Below are 22,170 nucleotides of genomic sequence, written 5' to 3'. Positions count from 1 at the left end.
TCTGGGAGTTTGCACAAGTTATTTAGGCCTTCCTGTGGTTGATTCCCGACTGTAAATGGAGCAGTAATTACGCCTGCCTCAAGGATGAAAGGGGGCGGCGGGAATTCAGTGCCGGCAGAGAAGGGACTCCTCACTCGGCTTTTTCTCCCCACCGTGATGAGGGTTTGCCTGAGCAAGACTAAATCTGAGCGGTCACTAAATCCCCCATGGTCCTTGTCCCCAGCCCCAGGAGGACAGAGAGACTGAAAGTGCCAGCTGAGCGTTTGTGGCGGCCGAAGGTTACGCGTCCCAGCTTGATGACCCCTTGCTGCTTTGAGTAGACTTAGAGCACCGCTTTAGAAAAGAGGCTGGGCATCGACGGGTGTTTCCTCAGCACACCTGCGGCTTTGTTTTACCATCGGACCATACCTGGCAGTGAGTAAATGATAGAAGAATAGAAGGGGAGAAGGGACCTTGAAAGTCCCATGGTCTGATTTCCCACCAGACCAGGAACCCTCTAGAATGGAAGGGCCCCCTCCCCTCATGAGATATCAGAGTGTAAATATTTTAGGTTTTGCCGGCCATCCATCCTTGTGGCCACGGCTCCACTCTGTCCTCCTAGTGCGAAATCAGCCCTGGTGACGTGTACGTGAATGGGCGTGGCTCTGCTCCAACTGACCTTTATTCACAGAAATAGGCCGCTGGTGGGATTTGGCCCGAGAGCCAGCTTGCCTGTCGACCCCTGTGCTCTGCGTGAGTGTTCCCAGCAATGGGTTGCTCCCTTCCTATGGAAACAGCCCTCTGAACTGCTGAACCCATTCAGGTGTTAGCTAGTCTTGCCTTGGGCTAGGCTGCCATCTGCGCCCTAGGATGGAAGGGCTCCCCCTTGAGCAGCATTTCAGCCTGTCCAGCTGATTGTGACCTGCCTCCCGCCCAGTACTTCCTTCTCCAGGCTAGACAGCACCCCCGCAAGTCCCAGCCTCCACGTGACCCTCACAGGTCCCATGTCCACACTCTCTACATCCTGATCCTTTTCTCCTGGCTTGTTAATGTCCCTTGGAAAGGACAGACACTCAGAAGAGTCACTGCCAGCCACACGTGGACTATCTGTAAGGTGTGGCTCATGGGGAGATCCAGGGATATTTAAGACGCTAGATGTAGTCTCAAGGAGCTCGCAGTCTAGCTGGGGAGACCACATGAACCCAAGCTAGAGGGGGAAGTGGCAGGAGACCATGCGTGCTGTGTACCACCAACTGGGCCACCCCCCCATACATACAGCGTGTCGTGGGGTTCAGTGGAAGGAGAGGCCTCTGGCCCAGTCGAGGGGCCTCGTGTACCTAAGGGGGTTCTGGTGGGAATATATTTTACCTCCATAGATGTGCGCACTGGGTGGCTGAAGCCTTTCTCGCTTCTTGCTGCAGCTGGGTGATGGAGCCTGCACCTGGCCGTGGTGACTCAGATGACCCAGGACCAGGGAGCCTAGTGGAAGCGTTTTGAGCTTCTAGCTGCTGCAAGTTGACACAGTGGGGCCAGAGTGGCCCCAGAAGCATCAAGGGTGTCAGCAGTAGACGGAGCTTTAAGGGTGCTGTGTTGCAGGGCCCTCGTTTTCTAGACCAGAGACAGGAAGCCACCTGCCTCGAGTCCAAGGACACCCTACTAACAATAGCAAGACTCACACGGTACTTACGAGACCCCAGGCACTGCTCTGGGTGCTTTGTCAACTCCACTAATCCTCACACAGAGCCCGAGGCCCGTCCTGTCACTGCCCCCACTGAACAGATGGGGACTGACACGAAGATGGTGTGAGCTTGCCCGAGGTCTAGGGCTACTAAGTGGCATCCCTGCGTCCAGACCCGGCTTTCTGGTGTAGTCTTTGCCGTGCTGCTTCTCACTAAAGATGCCTCCGGCACCTGGATGTTGGAAGCAGGACTGAGAGAGGAGGGTAGGTGGTGGGAAGCTGAGAGAGCAAAGGTTCGAATTTCTCAGTGGGGCTGGGAGAGGGGAGGTGGCTGGTTCTCAGTCACACCGCACGCAATGTCAGGGCCAGCCTCTGATTCCCTGTCCCCAACAGCAGATGGGGGGACAGCAGTGGGAAGAGGGACTCAACAAAATGCCTCTGTTGAGAGTTACAGGAGCCGGAGAAGAGGGAGGCCAGGGAGCCCCTCCTGGGAGTCGGCTGGCTTGGGGGGCCGGGGTCAGAAAGAACTTAGAGGACCTGTACACTCTAGGAGGGGCTGCTCTGTACACCCCAGCCCTCTGTAGGGGGACTGCCCACCACTGGGCTAGTGCAGGGTCTGGGGTAGGAGTCAGGAATCCCAGCCCCAGGGAGGGGTGTGGGTCTCCCCTCCATTCCTCCTCGGGAGACTGTCCTCACAGCACCCGTGTCATGTCCCCTCCCCACCAGGTACATAAACACACGGTGGCCCAGTTGCCAAATCTGGCCACCTAGGCCTCGGATATTTGCTATCAATATTTCATGCTTCAAACAACACTGTCTAAACAACACCTATGAAATATGAACAGATTGAGGTTTTGACAAGCAAATAGCCCAGGCATAATCCCAGGGTGATGAGGTGGGGAGGGGGATAATGAGGTCTGGAGGGACGACAGGGACAGCAACAGCATCCCTGGAGCCAGGCCCAGGGTTTGTGGGATGGCTCGTCTCTGCACATCGGGTCACTGGCAGCCAGCGTGCCGGATACAGGGCTGAGCTTGGGGGAGGTGCTCGATAGATTGTCCTAGGGGACCCTGGGGTCTGGGGCAGAGACCAAGGGAAAAGGTGGTGTGCAGCTTGCCCAGAGCACCCAAAGGCCCTGCCCTTCTAGCTGGAGAGAGGGTGTAGGAGATAGACCCGTGGTCAGGTCTCCAGGGAGAGGTGAGGGTTGGCAGGGGACTTCATGCTTCTTCCCTTCTCCTCTGAGCTGCTCTGAGCCCCCTGCTCAGCCCCCCTGGAGGGCGCTCAGTGCGTTGAAGCAGCTGCTCTGGCTTTTGCCTTCGGCTCTCATCCTCCTGTCACCCCGCTGTCAGCCACAGTCCCCTGCGCTGTCCCTCTGGGCTGGCTTCCCCGGCCCCTGAGCCGGGGCAGGGAAGGCCTCTAGCTGGCTGAGAGCGGAAGGTCCGTGGTCTCGGGTACCTCTCCCCTCCCTTTTCCTTCAGGAGGCTCATCCCCTAGCTCTTTCCCTCCTGTCCACGAGGTCCCAACACTCGGGCCTCAGTTTCTCCGTGCATAAAATGAAGGGATGGACATGATTTTCTCTGAGGTCCCTTCCAGCCCTGATAGTTGGCAGGCTCTTTGTTCACTGTCTGCCCTCACCGCCCCCCAGCAGAGCCCCCAGGAATCAAGGTGTGGCTCTGTGCCGTCAGAAGGCAGCGGAGGTCTCTTGAGCTAATCTGACAAGCTGATGAGAGGGACCCAGTAGGGGACCGTGCAGGACCTCAGCCTATGGGGGTGCAGATGGGGGAAGGAAGCAGCCGAGGCCAGGGCTTGGAGCTGGCTGGGCTGAGGAGCTGGCCTCTGGTGGGGAGTCTGGGGATGGACATCTGGTATCCGGTGTGTTCCGGGCATACTGACCCATTTCAGTTTGTTTGGAACGTCCAGCGGAGCAGGGAGAGCCGGGAAAGCAAGAGTGGTCAGACGAGGTCTTGCCAGCAGCTGGGTAAGCAGTTCGCTGTGGCTGTAAGTGGAGCTGGTCACTGGGGCCAGTGAGAACTGGGTTAGTTGGTGGGTCCCCCCATTCCCTGGAACTCTGGGACTGTGGAAAACTTCACAGACCAGAACCTTCCCTGAGAGCCTCCTGTACAGAAGGACATGGGTGCTGGGGCCCTCCCCCGATATACCGCAGCGAGGCTGGTAGAGGGCAGGCTGACTGTGGACCACTGACCAGTGGGGCATCTGAAATGGCTCTTCGGGGTGCCTTTGCACGAGGGCTTGGGCAAAACCAAGGCAACAGTATCAGCGTCACACCAACCATGACGTGGGCTCTGTTGTCTCACCTGACCATGGCCCCTCAGTGGGCATTCAGGTCAGGCAGTGGGCATGGCAGAGGAGTGGGTGTTTGGAGGTCAGTGGTTGCCCCTCAGGACTCACCACTGGGGGCCGCCTGCCCCCCCCCCCCGGTCAGGCCAGTTCCAGGCAGAGAGAAGGTCTCTCATTGCTTGTCAAAAAAAAAAAAAAAAAAAAAAAAGCCCTTCGTCTAGATCCCGTCTAAGAAATGGACAGGGTCGATGGTAGCTGCTGATTTCCTGAGCCTACAAAATTGGCCTGGGTGGCAACATGGGGGTTTTCTGTAATCCTTCACTGATGGAATAGATGGTGGGGCAGATCTCTCAGGAGCAAAGGACGACCTTGAGAACGTGCAGATGTCAGAGGAAGAGAGAAATAATCCCCCTTCCTCAAACTGCTGCCAACAAGCCTTCTCGGCGCTGGAGGAAGTAGATGGAAACGTTGCTGCGGCTGCCTCCCGGCCCAGGAGGCTGTAGCTTTTGACTGCGTGATAAGAAATTGCCAGGCACTTTCTAATTACAATTATCATCATCGTAGATGTCTCTCTTAATTACTTTCTTATAATTAGCTGTTGCTTTTTCCTCAGCATTTGTGTACTTTGCAGATTTGCTGACATTTGAGAGCCCCAAAATAGGGGCATTTGGGGAGGAGAGCAGGAAGGTGGGGGAAACGTGAGAGGAACCTGTTCTTTTCAGGCAACCTGATGCATTTCGGGGCCTTTGTAGAAAGACACCGGGAAAAGCAACCGATGGACGTGACCGGTCACAGGAGTGTGGATGTAGGGCGGGGGTTGGTGGAGGGTCCCCAAGTGTTCAATCTTGGAGAGCATGTTCTTGAAAAGCTAAGGCTGCCCTTTCTCGGGCTTGGGTTTCCTTTTAGGAAACGAAGCTGGGACGAAGCACGCTCTTGTTGGATCCATTTCAGAGTTAATTAAATGACGCGGGTCAAGAGTAGCTTGATTTTTTCCCCCAAACCAGTGATGCATTCTGAGCAGCCCTGGGCCCCAGGGGATCATTACAAAGAGGTTTATGCTCTTTGACCAGATGGTTGGTTTTCAGTGTCTGTTCCTCTGCTTCCTCCCTCCCTCCCTCCCGGCCCCCTGCAGCCCTGTGTACGGAGGAGTGTGTGCATGGCCGCTGTGTTTCCCCAGACACCTGCCACTGTGAGCCCGGCTGGGGAGGACCCGACTGTTCCAGTGGTGAGTCTGGGGTCTTTGGGGGCCAGGGGGTCCCTTGGCTGTGGCTTGGGGTGGGGGGGGGGCGTGCTGCGTGCATGCTGGCTACTTTGTGTTGGCCTGGGGCAGCCCAGGTGAGTGTGGACCTCAGGGAAGAGGCATCCTGCAGTTTATGTGGTGATATTGGGGTGGAAGGCTCCGGGGGCAGGAGAGTAATGGTTTGGGGGGTCTGGAGGAGCATTGTACATGACTTTTTTGGGAACCGTGAAGTATTTGTACAACTCTGACTCGGTGAAACACTTCTAGATATGGTCTTTTAAGGGTCGAAGTGGAACTGAGATGCTTTTGGGACCGCCGGACAGGGCCGGAGACTGCTGCTGCCCTCAGCAGCAGGGGGCATCGCCTCTGCCGTGGGGCTGGCCCCTGGGGGGGGTGCACCTAGCAGCTGCTCGGGGACTCCTCTACCAAGAGCCCAGCTGAAGACAACTCTCGCTCTTCTGGCTCATTTCCCCTAAATGCTCACAGATGACCCTCCTTCCATTGGCACTTTTTGCAGTCAGTGGTTGGTCAACATTACGGTCTTACAGGATTTTCAAACAGGCTTTGATTAGTGTTGAAACCCAGTCTTCTTCCTGGTTTGAGCTGGGGTAGAGTGTCTCTTTTATTGTGACTTGAGTAGATAACATATCTAAGCCGATCCATTGGGCTCTAACCCCCAGTATTTCCCCATCATTGGGAGTCACCTCCCTGTTTCCCGTCCCAACGTCATTGTAATGGTCATGAAAACTTGAAGAGGGGAATGGTGGGTCCATGTTGGGCCAATGTGGTGCTCTTGCCCTTTTCCGCTGTCTCTGCTAGGGTGGAAACATCTAGTTACGGTCCTTTCTCCCAAGGGCCTTGGCTGGAGCCTCCCTGTCTACCCAGGATATGAGAACGTACCCTCTAGCAAGGCTGTTGGATGCGGTTTTGTTTTGAGTCTGGGTGGTTATCTCGGCTCGGGGGTCTGGGATCTGTTTGGGGTACTCAGGAAACTCCTCAATGGACTGTGGCCGCAGTGGCCTCCGCCTCCCACCTGTGTCACTGCTCTGAGGTGGGCCACGCTGAGCAACAGGGCCAGGGATTCCTCCCGACACTGAAAAGTAAACTTGAGGGACACGGGAAGGAAAGGAATGTGTTCCACCAGTCTTTCTGTGAACTGTAGGAAACGTGTGGGCTAGAATGTTCAAGAGCTTGCTCCCCACCCCCCGCGTTTTGTGTTACGTAACTTCGCTCACCACAAATCCTTGACGGAGAGCTAATTTGGATTAGGGGAACCCTGCAGGGACAGGTCTGCTTGTTGCATGCCGGATTACGATGTCAAGGGCAGCCTGTTGGAGGTTAGAAATACAGCCCTGAGTGCATGTCAACCACCGATCAGAGCAAGTGTGTGTAGTGTTCACTCTGTGCTGGACTGCACCAGGCCCGGGGTGGGCCCCGGAGGGTCTTTCCGACGTAGTCTGTGTCTTTCAGGGTTTCCCTTCTGGTGAAAGAAATGGAATGAAGGTGGCACTCAACTGAGCGGGCCTGTTTAGAGCAGTTTAGAGTAACTCTTGCCCCTAGAGTGAGTTTACCAAACAGACAGGGAAATGGCCTTGCTAGCTGCCAGCACAACACGGGACTGCCTCATTCCCCACCCCCAATTCAGTCATCAGACTCGGTGGCGAGCTGTTTCCCCGATTAAATCCATTTTCGTGGGCTGAAGAGCCACCACCCCTGTCTACTCAAAGGCATGGAAGTCCTGAAAGATGGGTTCCGACCCTGTCCTGGAACCAGCATTGAATGAAGGGAATTCATAGACTCTCACTTTCAAAATCATTCAGAGCACTGAAAGCTTAGGTGTCACCAAGAGCCTTCCAACTTCTGCTTGAGTCCCTCCACTCACAAGGAGCTCACTGCCTCCTGTGACAGTACGTCCTGACTGTTGGAAAGCTTCTCCTTCTGTTAAGTGGAAGGAGAAGCTTTTTACCAGTCGGTTCTCCCTCATGATAAGTCCAGAGCAGGGTGACGGGTCGCCATGATTCTCCTCGCCCTGTCTGGAATTTCTCTTGAGATCAGTGGACAAGGCCATGGACTGGGTACAGGACGAAGTTCATCAAAGAGCAGTTGGTAATAACCACTGGGGTTGCCTAGAAGAAACCAGAGTCCCCTTCCACGGCTCAGACCTTTGGGAATTAGAAGACAGTGATCACTTCTTTCCCCAAGTTTTAATTCTCCAAGCTCCTTTGTTTCTCATCTGACATGGTCTGATCTGCCTTCCCCATCTGGTTCCTCTCCATCGTCTGTGGCTTTTATTCCTCTTAAACTATCATTCCTAGGTCTGACCACACAACTGTAGGCTGGTATGGAAAAATAATCATAGAGGTAGGTACTATTTATTGAATTTTACGGTGCACTAGGCACTCCAGTTACCTTCTCACTTAATCTCCACAACGACCCTATGGAATAGAAATTATGATGAGTCCCATTTACAGATGAGAACGTTGACGCACAGAAAGGCTAACAAACTTTGCACGGACACACAGCGAATAAATGGTGAAGCTGGGACTATCCACCAAGCAAACACCTGAGTCCCAAACCTGAGCGCCTAAGGGTCACCTTCTTCCTCTAGGTGCTCAACCTCTATTAATACAGCCTAAGGCTAAAACAGGTCTTTGATGAGAAAACTGTGCTGCTCGCAGGAGAAAGAAGGATCCGCTTGGAAAATGTGGCCCCGAGATCCTGTTCCGGAGGTAGACGAATCAGCCCCAGGGCACAAACTGTGACCGGAGGTTGTGCAAGCAATTTGAGCCCGCTTGCTAGCATCCCGCTGGATGCCTGTCTGCCTGAGTGTGCCTTAGGGTCTTGGGGGGGCCTGTGCCCCTGGGGTTGGGTGTCCTGCTCAGTGTGGCGTGTACTCCTGGAGATTTCTGTGTGGGAGCTGCCCATGGCCATGTCTATACATATGATTCCCTTGCAGGGAAGCTTGGATTTTTGTTCAGTTGAAAGCATCATTCTTGTTGTTGTTGTTTCTGATTCTAAAATCACACCTGTTCATGTTAAAAAGAAACTTCAAACTGCACCTGAATCCTACAGAAAGGTTACACACACACACACACACACACACACACACACACACACGTACGCACGCACGCACGCACACACGCACATGCATTTGGGTGCTTGCCCTCCGTGTCATTTCTCCACATATTTGCACTGAGAGCTATGTCTGGATACAACTTTTATGAATTAGATCATGTCTATGTGCTGTTCTGTAACTTCTTAAATTTAAATCAGTCATGCACTGATATCTTTGTCAATAAACATGACTCTCCCTTTATTTTTAAAGACCTTCATAGAGTTTTCTTCTGTGGATCACCAGAAGTATTTGGTCTCTTGTTGATAGGCTTTTAAGTTGTTTTGGGGTTTTTCACTGTTGTAAGGAAGGCCCCACCATCCTGTGTTCAGGATCCTTGGGGCTTGTTGATTTCAGAATTTGTTTTTTTCAGAGTTTAGAAACGTGTGTGGTGACTATAGGTCTATGACCTGTACCCCCAGAGGGGTCTGGACAGCACCCTGGGATGAGACACAGTAATGTTTCTGAATAGGACTATTCCACTTAGGGGCATCAAGGCAATACAGAACCACAAATCAGTTCCGTGAAGATCTGGCCTCTAACTGAATTTTGGTGCTGAACTTTAAAAAAAATGTTCTTTTGGGCTTTTTAGGGATTTTTGGATTGTGGGCAAGGGACTGTGGCCCTGTGTAAGAAAAAAAAAATCTACAGTGATTCTTCTTGTGCATACATCTTTGCCCATTTGTCCTGATTTCTTCCTAGGATAAATTCCTGGAAGAGGCAGGGAGGGTTATAAAGATCCATCATCCTACCGCCTGCTTGCCCTGCCCTTCGTGGCTGCCAAGGCATTTATGACTTTGACAGTTGTGAAGGGGACAAATTCAGTCCTGGGGTGGGGCTGGGAGACTTTTCATTATTTTCCAGACTTACAACCCCATAGCCTAATTTCCTTAAGGCCTGGACTAAATTCTTTCTGCTCCATAAAGAAAGTGAGGTGATGCTGGTTTGCCTGGCCAGCAGGCATGTAAGTTATTGTGGATAATTCTGAGGTGTTAGAAGGACCCGTACGGGGAAGTGGAGTGGCTGCATGCTTGGTCATAAACCTCCATCCCATATCATAACGAGGAGTAAAAGGATGAAATGTCAGTTTACACTGAATAAAGACGACAGAGTGACTGTTATTAAATTGCACTAATCTCACAAGTGGAGATAAAAAGAAAAAAAAGTTTTCCTATATTGAATATCTAGCTTTTTAAAGTAATTAGGAATATTAAAGCACTGACAATGATTGAGATAGAAACATTATTCATAACTTTTATTTCCGCACTGGGCACTGATCCAGTATATTTCATTTATGAGGTTTCAGCTGTAAGGAGAGGGACGTGAGCCAATTCCTAAATTAAATATGCCCTGTTAACTTTTATAAATGATACCCAAGAATCAACTTGGAAATTTAAGCCTTCATTGTATTATTTAATTATTGTATTTCCTGGGTCCTGCTTCTCTGCCTCCCATCCCACGATGCTTTGTGCTTTGGGTTCAGGGCTCTAGCGTGATGTTTTGGTTTGGGTCTTGGGGCTCCCCAGAGTGGCTGGGGTACACATGAGAGGGAAGCCTGCCCCTCCACCTCCCTACTGTCCCCCCCTCTTTCTTGGATTCCACCGAACGTGTTTCATCCATGTGCACAGACCACGTGCGGGACAGTAAAACCTCCCTCACTACTCCGTGGTTCACTGTCGGACGCCGTCTCCCCACCACCCCACCCTGGCACGAGGCAGGACTGCGGCCCCCAAGGACCGAGGCCCCCAAGGACCGAGGCAGCAGGAACCGTGTTGGGTCACCACCAAGAGTAGCTCCTGCCAAAGCAAATGGGCTCTTATCTTGAATGGTGTGTGGGACCCTTGGCCGACTTGGCTTTCGGTTATCCTTGCAGAATAAAATAAAACATTTACCAGCTCAGAGAGAGGCCCACGCGCCCAAACTAGCCTGAGTCCGCGCTTTTCAAACTAAGGTGTGGGTTTACTAGAGTTGTGTGCACGTGCATGTGATAAAATATACACAACATAGAATTTACCCTATTTTAACCATTTTTTAAAAAGATTTTATTTATTTAGAGTGCGTGCATGCTCACAAACGGAGGTGGGGGCAGAGGGAGAAGCAGACTCCCCGCCGATCAGGGAGCCGGACAACGGGGCTGGATCCCGGGATCCTGAGATCATGACCTGAGCCGAAGCAGATGCTTGACTGACTGAGCCACCCAGGCGCCCCCCATTTTAACCATTTTTAAATGAACTGGTCTGTGGCATTAAGTACATTCACGCTATTGCGCAATCATCATTATTATGCATCTCCAGACTTTTTCATCTTCCCCAACTGAAGCTCGGTACCCATTACACACTAGCTCCCGCTCTCCTCTCCCCTTAGTCATGGCAGCCACATTCTATTTCCCGTCTCTAAGAATCTGATCATTCTAGGTAGCTTACATAATATCTGTCTTTCTGTGGCTGGCTTATTTCACTTAGCATAATATCTTCAAGGTTCATCCATACTGCAGCATGTGTCAGAACTTCTTTGCTTTAGAAGGCTGGATAATATTCCATTGTCTGTAGATACCTCATTTTGTTTACCTGTTCATCCATCAGTGGACACGTGGGTTACTTCTACCTTTTGTGACTACTATGAGTAATGCTGCCAGGAGCACAGGTCTACAGATAGCTTTTCTGCTTTCGCTTCTTTGGGGTATATACTTCTTTGGATCGCTGATCCGGAAGTGAAACACTGGGTCAAGTGATAATTCTACATTTAATTTTTTGAGGAACCGTCATACCTCATTCCACAGCATCTGTACCATTTTACATTCCCATCAGCAATGCCCAAGGGTTCCCCTTTCTTTACATCCTTGCCAACGCTTGTTATTTTCTGTTTTTTTTTAATCAGAAAATCCCTGTAGGTGTGAAGTGGTATCTCATTGTGGTTTTGATTTGCATTTCCCTAAACTAGTGATGTCAAGCATCTTTTCATGTGCTTAAGACTATTTGTAGATCTTCTTTGGAAAAATGTCTACTCAAGTCCTTTGCCTATTTTTTAGTTGGGTTGTTCGTTGTTATTGACCTGTAGGAGTTCTTTATATATTTGGGATATTAATCCCTTACCGGGTATATGATTTGCAAACATTTTCTCTCATTCAGTGGGTTGCCTTTTTGCCCTGTTAATTAGGGTCCTTTCATGCACAAAAGTTCTAATTTTGATGAAGTCCAATTTATTTATTTTTCTTCTGTTGCCTGTGCTGTTGGTGTCCTAGTCAAGAAATCACTGCCAAATCCAGTGTCATGAAGCTTTTCCTCTATGTTTTGTCTAAGAATGTTATCATTTTTAGCTCTCGCATTAAGGTTTTGATCCATTTTGAGTTAATTTTTGCATATAGTATAAGGAAGGGGTCCAACTTAGGTTTCTTTGCACATGGATATCAAGTTTTCTGAGCACCATTTGTTGAAAAGACTTTGGCTAAAGATTTTTGAAGCTATGGAGTTTTTTTTCCACTATGTAATGGTATATTAGTCATCTGATAAGTAATTTTAAACATTGCTCCTTCTATTAAAACAAATAAAGATTGATTATAGAAATGAATGCGGAATTGGCATGCTTTAAAAAAAACAAACCAAAAATATGATTATTCGAGCCTTTGGTGGACCTTTTGGAGCTTTGCCACCAGACCTCCCCGGGGCGCAGGGCTAATTTAGGGGTAAAGTTTGGGAAGCGGTGGAAAAGGCAAGAAGTCCATAAACAGAACTACATTTCCCAGTGCTGATGACTGTTTGCAAGGATGGTTGAAAGCGAGATCAGGCCCTGAATCCCTTTCCCCACTGCCTTCTTGGGCACTCTGTCTTCCCCCCAGCATGCTGGGCTGTCTGCAGTCCCCCCACTATCTGTGTCTGGGCTCCTTGGCTCTGGATTGGCGTAAAGCCTCTGGCCCAGCCCACACTACCTCGTCTTGGGTGTTCCAGGGTCTCTGCATTCTCTGTAGTGCTCAGTGCTGGCCCTCCATGGTTGTGAGTCATATGAACCTCCCAGTGCTGTTTTCTTGAGGATTTCTTCACATCTCTTTCATTGAGCCACCAATTCCTGGAATAGAGTATCAGACAGTAGGGCCTGGGATCCGGGAACCAAATCTGAGATCTCCTGATTTAACCTGAAACCACTGAATCAAGAGCTAGGAGGGACCATAGAAATTATCGGGTCTGCTTGCACTTTACAGATGGGCAAACCGAGGTCCGAGAAAGGAAACTGCTTCTGGGGTGACCCAGGGAGGTCATGGCGGAGCTGTGACTTGATCCTGGGTCTCCTGACTCCCATGCCTTTTGTCTCCCACCAGCCACTCTAGTTGTTCAGGGCCGGAGTTATCATAGACGCAGAGGGATCTCATTATACCAAAGCAAATAGACCAAGTTGTTCTATAGACTTCTGTGCAGATGACCTAAAGGTTCCCAATCCTCCTCGTTCCTTCTTAGCCTAGGCCTAGAGCATGGACTCTTGGCCACAGGTCAGGCCAGGGCACTGGGATTGGATATTTCCAGAGGGGCCAACCCTGTGCGGCTTGAAAAGTACATCAGGGAAGGGTCCTCGTCTCAGGGGCCCCAGACACACTTCTCACTGATGGACACGGATACATCGTACTCTGGAAGCTTAGGACATGAGTGCAAAGCAAAAGTACAGGATGTTGGCTGGGGTTCCTGCCTCTGTCCTAGGGCAGGTGAGGGGGGCCCAGAAGGACACGGGCAGGGCTTGAAGGGGGAGTGAGTGGGCCTCGCCGTATAGGCCTGCTGGCAAGGGCCACTCCCAAAACTTAGGGGCTCCTCCTCCGTGACGAATGGGGTGAGGAGCGTAAGTGTGCAGGGCCATGGGGTCTGAGCAGGAAGGTGAATGGGGCTTCCTGCTCCCGCCGCGTGCAGATGCCCCACGCACACGATCTCATTCCATCTCCTGGCGGCTTGGAGAGGTCATGTGGTTATCTCCATTTTACAAAGCAACCAAAGCTCAGGGCAGTAGAGTAACTTCTGACCTCCACCCGGCTAACGGGGGGCACATTTGAACGCAGAACTGTGTTCTTCCTACAGCTCCATGCTGCCTCCAAAGAAATGGAAGTCCTGTGCCATAAAACACAGGAAAGCTGGCTGCAGGTCATACCTCTGCCTGGGTGACCCTAGTTAAGTCCTCCCCTCTCTGTGAGCCTCAGTTTTCTCCTCTGTGAAATGGGGAGGTTGGCGTAGATATCCCACTCTTAAATCCCATAATGCTCTGTTTCTGGGAAGACAGAATCCAGCATCGCCTCATCAAGGGCCCTGCTGACCTTCCCACTGACCTCTGGGGAGGGGGTCTTCTCTCCCCTGCCCCCACGCACGGCCCTCCTGCCATTCTCTCTCCTCATTCTGGGACCTGGGAGAGGAGTGGGGAGGAGGACAGCCACGGGCGGGGGCCGCCGTGACTCACATCCTTGCCTCCCCCGGCAGGGTGGGGGGGTTCCTGGTGAGCCCTCGGCCGCCTCAGCTGGGGGGGGGGGCGGTGTACAGAGGGGCGTCGTGCCGCCAGGGAGGCAGCCGCTGCTCCCCGGCTGTGTTTTCACTCCGCTGAGCCGGCTGTCGAGGTGAAAGCAACTTCAGATGACTCACCCAAAGCAGTTACGCTTGCTTCTCGCGTGTGTGGCTCTGCCCAGCCCGCGGCCCCTCGCAGAACCGCCTGGGCCGCCTTCTGGCGGCATCTGGTGCGCCCGTGGGCCTCCCCGGGACAGTGGGCTCCGTGTCAGCAGCGCGCACTGGGGCGCAGTCACCGTGACGGGAACAGAAGGGAGAGGCGGATGCGGCAGCAAATGCTTTTTCAAGGTCTGTGCGTAAGAGAAGCTGCTATTCACCCCAGAATTCTAATTTTGAACAAAAGAGAAGTCAGTAGCCAGGGCCACCGGCCCCGCTGGCTCCGTGTTCTCTGTCCCTTGAGTTCCACTTAATGCACATTGAGCACTTCTCCGAGGACAGCACTGCCGGGGGTCCAGGCTGGGGGGGGGGATTTAGGGATGTGGAGGGTATGGCCCCCATCCTCAGGGAACTTGGAGCAGAAGCCAGAACTACTAGCACAGAGAGGAGGGAGCTGGAAGAGTCCAGGGGGAGAGGAGGCTCTGGCTTTCATGGGCGGGGACACCTGGAAGGTTCAGCGGGGGAGGGTGCAGGAAGGAAGGAACTGGGTGTGTGCCAGGTCCCCAACATAATGGCCTTGCGTGTGTCTTATGATGAAGAAACTGAGGCACAGGTGAAGTGATGGCCTGAGGTCCCACAGCTGGTGAGCGTCACAGGTGGGTCTGCCTGGCTTTTTGTCCACAGAAAACAGGGATAAGAAGGGCGAGAACCAACTCACTCGTGAGGAGCCTATGGTGGAGGCTGAAAGAGACCTCAGCCCAACTGCTGCCTGAGTCCTGAGGGGCTGGGGCTTCAGGGGAAGGATGGCAAGAAGGCGGTTTTGTCCTTGGCTGTCCCCTCCCCCCAGCCCTGGCTCCCTCCTTTTAAGACCCCCCCCCCACCCCCAGCCTTGGCTGTGTTCTGGAAGCTAGTGAAGAGGTTTATGTCCTCCCTCCCAGAGTTTCTTCCTCTCCTGAGGTGTCTCTCAGGAGAAATGGGGAATGAGAAGGAGCAGATGCTGGGGTGCTCTGTCCTCATAGGGGTCCAGACCACTGTGGGGGTGAGGATGAGGCTGGGTTGGGGGCAGCCTGTGGAGACCCCAAAACACAAGCCTGAGGGCGGCTGGTCTCCCCACCCCATCTCTACCCCAGAACTGGCCCTTGCTCCTGTGATGATACCCACCAGGAAAGGAAGGAGACCTAAGGGCCTCCTTCCCAGGTCCAAGAGAGGCAGGCCATGGGGGAGAAAGGGGCATGGGATACCTCCGGCACCTTGAGGGAGGGCAGCCCGTCAGGCCTTCCCCGCATCCCCCTGTGCCTCTCAGATCAGGGGAGCTATTGGGACCAGTCCCATCCGAGCAGGATCAAGGGTCAGGCAAGGCCTGTGTGGCCTCTCCTAAAAGTCAGTTTTTGTTTGAGAATTCCAGACACAGGGTAACCTGGAGCCTGTGCGAGCTGCGTGTTCGAGGGGGCTGTCAGAGGGTGGGGGAGGGAGGCACATTCTGCCAGACTCAGCTCCGGCCATCTGCTCCCTGAGAACAAAATTAATAAATAAGTGACACACAGGGAGTCTCACGAACCGGGGGAGGGGGAGGGGGTGGGAGAACCCGCGTACAATGTGACAAAAGCAGAACAGAATGGCAGCGGCCAAGCTGGCGTCTTCGTGTGGGGCTGGCAGGCAGTGCCGCCACCCCTCCCCGGCCCCACTCAGGCATGAAAAGGACACTGTGCCCACCCCCGACGCATGCATGCACACACACACGCACACGTAAGCACACGGCCTTGCTTCCAGAATGGGCGCGTGGGCCGAGTCTCCATGGGAAACCGCCCCTCTGGGAAGGGAATCTCGAACTGTGCCATCTTGGCCCCAGCAGCCTAGAGAACTCTCTGGAACTCTGACTGCGTGGGGGGGGGGATCATCTCGGGGGCAGCCCAGACCTGCAGCATGCTGGGCACCCCTGGAGATGGGGGTTCGATCTCTCTTCATCCTCCTGCTGCCTGCTGAGGTGGGCGTGACCACCCATGTGCTGTGGTCGAGGCCGCGAAGGTCACTCAGCGGCTCCAGGGTGTGTGCTGTCTCCACTCAGGAATATTTCCACCCGAGCGTGCGGCTGTGGAAGAGGAGGCATTCGAGGCTGCAAGGGAGGGAGGTCTGGCCTTTGCTCTCGCTTACGCTTCTGTCCGAACTCACATCAGCACTGACTATCCATGCCGTCCTTTTCGTTATTCATGGTGATTCATGATGATTCGTGATTACCCCCATCTTTCAGATGAGGGAGCAGAGACCCAGGGAGGTTGAGTACCTGGTCCGGGGGCATTAGGTGTCAGAGTTAGGATTTGAACCCAGGCAGTCTGTTTCTGGAGACCGCACTTACAACTCGGTTCACGCTTCTTTACAGGGCCCCCTCGCTTCCCTCTCCAGACCCTCCCATACTTGGGAGGTAGGGAGGGAATAAGAGCAAATTGGGCCATGTCACTTTGCTCCCCTTTGCCTGCCGGGAAGTGTCCCCAGCTCCTTGGCCAGGCCTGTAAGGCTCCTCTGGGTCTGATGCCTGCCTAGTTTTTAGCCTCATTTCCCATCGCTGCACACCACCCCCCTCCCCGCTCCACCTTCCTTTATTCGCTGACCCATTGCTCTTTGGCTTTTAAAGCTCAGCTCAGATACCATCCTTGCTGTGACACTTCCCGATTCCCACAGACCTTGACTGCACATGGCCAGTGTGGTCCATGCCACCCTGGACAATCAGCGTTTGATGGCGTGTTTGCTAGCCTCTCAGTCCCCGTCCCCTGCGACTGTCCCCACGGCGGGGCCCAGGGCTTGTCTCTGTGACTCCGGGGCCCTGCATGCTGCAGGTGCGTGGGGGGCGCTCAGCACAGTGCTAAGTGGGGTCCAGTGGATTCCCTCTCTCATTTTATTGTGTTTTGGTTCCTGGATGATGATCTCATGGTGGTGCCAGGACTAGGGAGGAGTACGGGGCTCTGGGCTGGCTGCTTGGGAGAATTCAAAGTCAAGTCCTTTGATTTTCCGAAAGTTCTCACCTACCAGTGTCTCCCAGGGGCGTGTTCCCAAGGATTGTTAGGTGAGGCCAGGAGTCAGGTTGGTCCTTCAGAAGAAGCAGAGATCACGTGTAGCTGGGAAAGTGGGAACGATGCCAAGAAAACATTGGAACTAGAGCTCCAAGAAGGATGAGATTTGAAGTGTCGGTCGTCAGGTACAGGAAGAGAGGGCATTCCAGGCGGAGAGACGCGCCTGCAGCAGAGGCCACCTGGTGCAGGAGTGGGAGCCAGGCAAGGTGGGGCGGGACACTATTCTGCGGGCCTTGGGGAGCTCCCGAAGGCTCACTTTTCATCAGCCAAGTCTATTGTTTCCCGCTGGGGCAACCTCTGAACTCTTCCTTCTCCCAACTAACCTGTGACCAGGTCTGGGCCGAGGTCTGGGAACAGAGAACACTCTGGAGGCTCTGATCGGCCCTCCAGTCCTGGCTAACCCCCCGGGCCAGCTGGGCCACGCTCTCCTTCCCTTGTCCCCGACTGGAGGCCACTGAAAAACGTATGGCGGGCTAACTTGGCATGGTGTGGGGGGCAGATGGGATGAGGAGGAGGGAGACCGCCATGACTAAGAGTTGGTGAATGGATCTGGGCAGGGGGTGACCCACAGAGGCCAGGTTGGATGTATTCTGATACCCTTCTGCCTCCTTGGCCGGACCAGGGAACACAGATCTGATGGTCCATGGGATGTCCAGGCAGAGCGCCTGAAACAGCCTTATTGGCCTCTAGGATCTCTGACTCCCAGTCTGCCCGTCAGGGGCAGTCCTACCCTCCACCTCCCATCCTCAGACAGCAGTGGGGTCCCCAGGTGGGCAGCAACTGCCCAACAGGGCTACGGCCGCAGAAGCAGCAGCCAAACTGGGGAATCTGTCACCCTCTAATAAGGAAAGCCCATTTTGGCAGGCTGGGTAATAGGCCTCAAATTGAATAATTAATAAAGTTATAAAAATATGTCTACTATATGGCCAGAATAATTCAGCCCAATTAGAAGCAATTATTTCTTGCAGTTATGCCACTTGGTATATTTTACGAACAGCTGCAGCAGGATTCCCAGCTTCGGCTGCCGGCTTGAGAGGTTCTGTTGACACCAAATCTTCCCCTAGGGGATTGTCCAGATGAGGAACATCCACCCATCCATTCATCCACCCATTTAACTACGTGTCAGTGTATCTCTGTCTGTCCATCATTCCGTCTGACCATTCATCTATCCATCCCTTCATCCACTCCTCTATCCATCTGTCCATCTGTGCATGCATCCATTTGTCCATCCATTCATCCGTCTGTCTATTCAACAGATGCTTCTTGAGCCCCTTCCTTGTGCCAGACACAGTGCTGAGTTCTGGAAAGGTGGAGACAAGTAAGACCCTGCCCCAGTCCCTGCCCAACGAGCCCCCAGCCCAAGCAAGTGGACCTTGCAGTAATACACGCTGTCATTCCTATTCCTGTTCTGAGGTCCTGCTGAATAGGGTTTTTGTCCTTCATCTCTTTCTTTGTACCCTAGGGATACGTCAAGAGTTATTTGGACTTAAACCTGGCTTGTGTTAGGTAATAGATTCCTTCCCTATATGGTCAGCTCATTCCCCTACATCTGAGAGCTTAGGGATCTGCTGGCTTCAAACTCCCCACTACTCGGGTCTCAACCTTTTATCAGGTGGAGATCAAGAGATGTGGGATCCAGCTCCACCCTGGCCCCTGCTTTCAATGTGATCGGGACAAGACATTTCGTTGGTTCACCTGTGAAGTATGAAGAATCAGTGTGCTACTGTGCGCTCCCAGGGATGACCAAAGTCAAGATGCTTGGGGCCACCTGTTGGAGACCCAAACTGGCTTTCTGGAACACTGGACATACATTGAATTCTGAGTTAAATCAACACATAACTTTACGTAGACCTGCTGCAGGAAATCCTTCCATAAAGCCAATGCTCTTTTGCCGGTGAAGATACCCTCTTTCTGAATTCTCTGCCTGGACATTGAGACTTTTTTTTATAGTGCAGCAAACCCATGACTCAATTCATTAAGTCTCCACAGGACCCTTGCTGTAAGCCCAGCTCTCTGCTGGACACACCTGACAGAATTATCCAGTGAGTTATATCACGGGCACCAAACATTTACTAGGGGTCTGCTCTGGGGATGCAGAAAGACCTCAGCTTTCACCCTGCTCTCGAGTCCGCCTCTCTGACATGGGTCCCCTTTTGCCTCATTGTGGACCAGAATGTCCTAGCTGGCAGAGCAAAGTAAAAAGGCAAACCCCCGACTGGGACAAGACACCCCTAACACGTACAGTCCACAAAGGGTTACTATCCAGACCAGGTGTTTTTAAATCCTACCGATCGATAAGATCAACCATTCAAACCCTGGCAAAGGATATAAACATGCGCTTCACAGGACAAGGGTATTTTGATGGGCAGTAAGCACATGAAAAGAAGCTCACTCCCTGGCAATCAGGGAAGTGCAAATTCCACTTGAGAGATGCCACCTTATCCCACTCAACAATGTGGGGAAAACCAGTTTCTCATACAACCAGGTGTTAGCGAGGCTGCAGGCAAACGGACCCTCTTACGCGCTGCTGGTGAGAGAGCGTGAATTTGGGGAGCCACTTGGCAATTTTAAATAAAGCCGAAGATCATCCCAACCCCATCATACCCTGTTTCTCAAACATGTTCTCCTATCACAGGCTGGGTTAAGAAACACATTTCGCGTTGTGTCCCGGCACACACACACACACACACACACACACACACACAGGCACCTGCTGATGTTTTACAGTCTCTTTGAGTTAATTGTTGTAAAGGGTTTTTGTGACCTTTGACATTCATTTCGGGACGCTCTTCGGGTTCCAGGTTAGGGCTTTGGAAAGCTCGTCCCCAGGGAGCTTCTCCAGCCTGTGTCCCTGCATCGTTTGCAGTGGTGAAAAGCTGCAGGGAGCGCAGCGGTCCCTCAAGAGGGGACTGGATGACTGGTAATATATTCATACAGTGGAATCTCCACAGCAGTTGAATGAGCTAGCGCCGTACCCGTCTACTTGCATGAATCGCAAATATATGATATTGAGTGAAAAAAGCAAGTTGCAGAGGGCTACATACATCCCCCATAATCATCATTTATATGAAGTTCAAAAGCCTGCGAAATAATGAATATGCTATTTGCGGGTCCATTCAGATGTAGTGAAAGTATAAAAACAGGCATGGCAATGATAAATGCTGAAGTTGGCCTTCGGTTGCCCCCAGCAGGGAGGAGGGGGAGAGGGGAGGGAGGGCTAGGGAGGGCTACCCAAGGAGTTTCAGCTGTGTGCGGTTTTATTCGAAAATGCAGACATCTATAGCAAAAGTGGGGAATGATGAGACTTGTTGGGCGAATATCCTCTGCTATAATTTTCTCCATGCTTTACAGTGTGCTCAAAATACTCCATGTGCAGAGGAAAAGGCCATCACCTTTTTCTCTCCCTGGCAAGCCCCCAAGCTCAGGCGAAGAAAGACAATGTGTTGGTCTGTGTTAAACTTAAGTGTCTTTTTCGTTCGATTTAGTTCAACAGATGCTTACTGAGCCCCTACTAAGGGTCCGTCAGTGCCAGATGTGAGGTGCGGGACAGGCAGCAAGGCAGGGAGGATATCGCGAGTGAAAACTGGGAGCTTGGCGAGGGCACGGGCCGCCCATCATGTCTGCCGCAGAAAGCAGATAAACTGTGCAGGCCACCGAGCAGGGCCCGGGTCTCCCTGGGGGGATCAGGGAGGGCTCCCTGGAAGAGGTGAGGACTGAGATGGGCCTTGAAGGATGGGCGGGGATTGATCGATAAGGGACTCCGGAGACAGAGGAATGTGGAGCTCCAGGAAGTGCAGGTCTGTGTGGGAAAGAAGAGGTGGCGGCTCAGGCCTCTGGACTGAAACCCTGCAGCTGAGATGGTGAGTTGCACCTTTGTCTGCAGCGCCCGGCAGGAGCCAGACCAATGGAGTGGAGGACTGGGGCTAATTCATCACGGGGGCTGCGGAGCCCGGGGCTCCTAGAGGCTGCGGGAGATGGTAGACAGCCTGCCCTCCGCAGAGGGGCCCGGCCTCTCAGCAACAGCCCGCTGCCCTCCCATGCTCAGAGGAGGGCGCCAGTGGGGAAGAGAGGGACAAGGTTCTGCTCCAGTCCCAGACTTCAAATTTATTTGACCAGCTCCCAATAAATTCCTCACGCCACAGGCCTCACCATCCATCTCAGGATGGCGGGGCAAAGGCAGAGGTGGGGGTGGCGGCACAGGAAGCGTCTGTCTCAGATTGCTCAGGGACCTGTCCACATGTCTTGCCAGGAGGCAAGCCCCTAAATCCTCCTCTGACTTGCTCCCCTCCTAGTAAATCTGAATAGTTTAAAATAACTCCCTCCGACCTTGAGGCTGGAGCCAACTTGGTGTCATCCATCAGCCCTGGCCGATTTCTTATTAAGGTTTTGCTGTTCCCTTGGAAAAGTCGCCACCCTAAATCAAAGGGCCGCTAGGGCTGGGGAGAAACAGAGGAGCTGGAGACAGTGGGGTGAAAGCAAGTCGGGAAGGTGAGGTTCTAGTCCTAGTGGAGGCAAGATAGATGACCTTCCCGGGCCCTGGCTCTGCAGCATCTCCAGGGCTCCAGGGACGTGAGCTGTCTAAGGTCCCTACAGTTTGAAAGGGCTGCCTGGGAAACAGCTCAGAGGGGAGCACCTTCCCCCAGGAAGGCTCAGGTAAAGTGGGCTCCCGGCGCTGAGCGCGCTCACCCTTCACCGAGGAGTGCATTTCACTTCGGACATCTGTGTTGGATGCCAGCTGGGCATTCCAGGCCGTTCTGGGTGCTGGAGAGACAGCAGCAAACAAGACAGAGCATGTGCCTTCATGGGGCTTACCTTCTAGCGAGGGAGACAATTAGGCGCAGAAATAAACACGGTAACTTTCAGATGTTGGTATGAAGAAAATAAGACAGAGTAGTAAGTTCAAGGGAGAGAGGCAGGGTGGTTAGGCAAGCCTCCCCGAGGAGGGACATTTGAGCCAAGACTTAGATGATAAAAAGCAAAGACCAAGGGTTCCTGTGTTGGTAAACCCTAGGACTTGGTCTATTTTTGACCCAGCAGAACAGAATTTGTTTCATGCGTACAGGACAGTTGCTAAGCAGGCTCTGTTTAGGATTTATGAATGGACAGGCAGGTTCCTGCCCACACAGCGCCTTCAGTCTAGGGGTTGTGATTACCCCGCTACCCGAGGAATAATA

At 52.7% G+C, this 22,170-nt stretch overlaps 1 protein-coding gene across 4 annotated transcripts in view; it reads left to right on the top strand.

Moving 5' to 3' along the window:
• Positions 1–22,170, top strand: part of MEGF11 (multiple EGF like domains 11) — a 218,629-nt gene that overhangs the window by 42,012 nt on the left and 154,447 nt on the right. For all 4 annotated transcript variants that reach the window (XM_044392025.2, XM_026478347.3, XM_044392024.2 and 1 more), the window contains exon 4: positions 5,088–5,180. In XM_044392025.2, coding sequence (XP_044247960.2) covers positions 5,088–5,180 — 93 coding nt within the window. The remainder of the gene's footprint in view (positions 1–5,087; positions 5,181–22,170) is intronic.

The sequence above is a fragment of the Ursus arctos genome, unplaced genomic scaffold (assembly GCF_023065955.2).
Source record: "Ursus arctos isolate Adak ecotype North America unplaced genomic scaffold, UrsArc2.0 scaffold_28, whole genome shotgun sequence".
NCBI lineage: Eukaryota > Metazoa > Chordata > Mammalia > Carnivora > Ursidae > Ursus > Ursus arctos.
The sequence above is the reverse complement of the archived record's forward strand: the minus strand, read 5'-3'. Positions and strand labels throughout refer to the sequence as shown.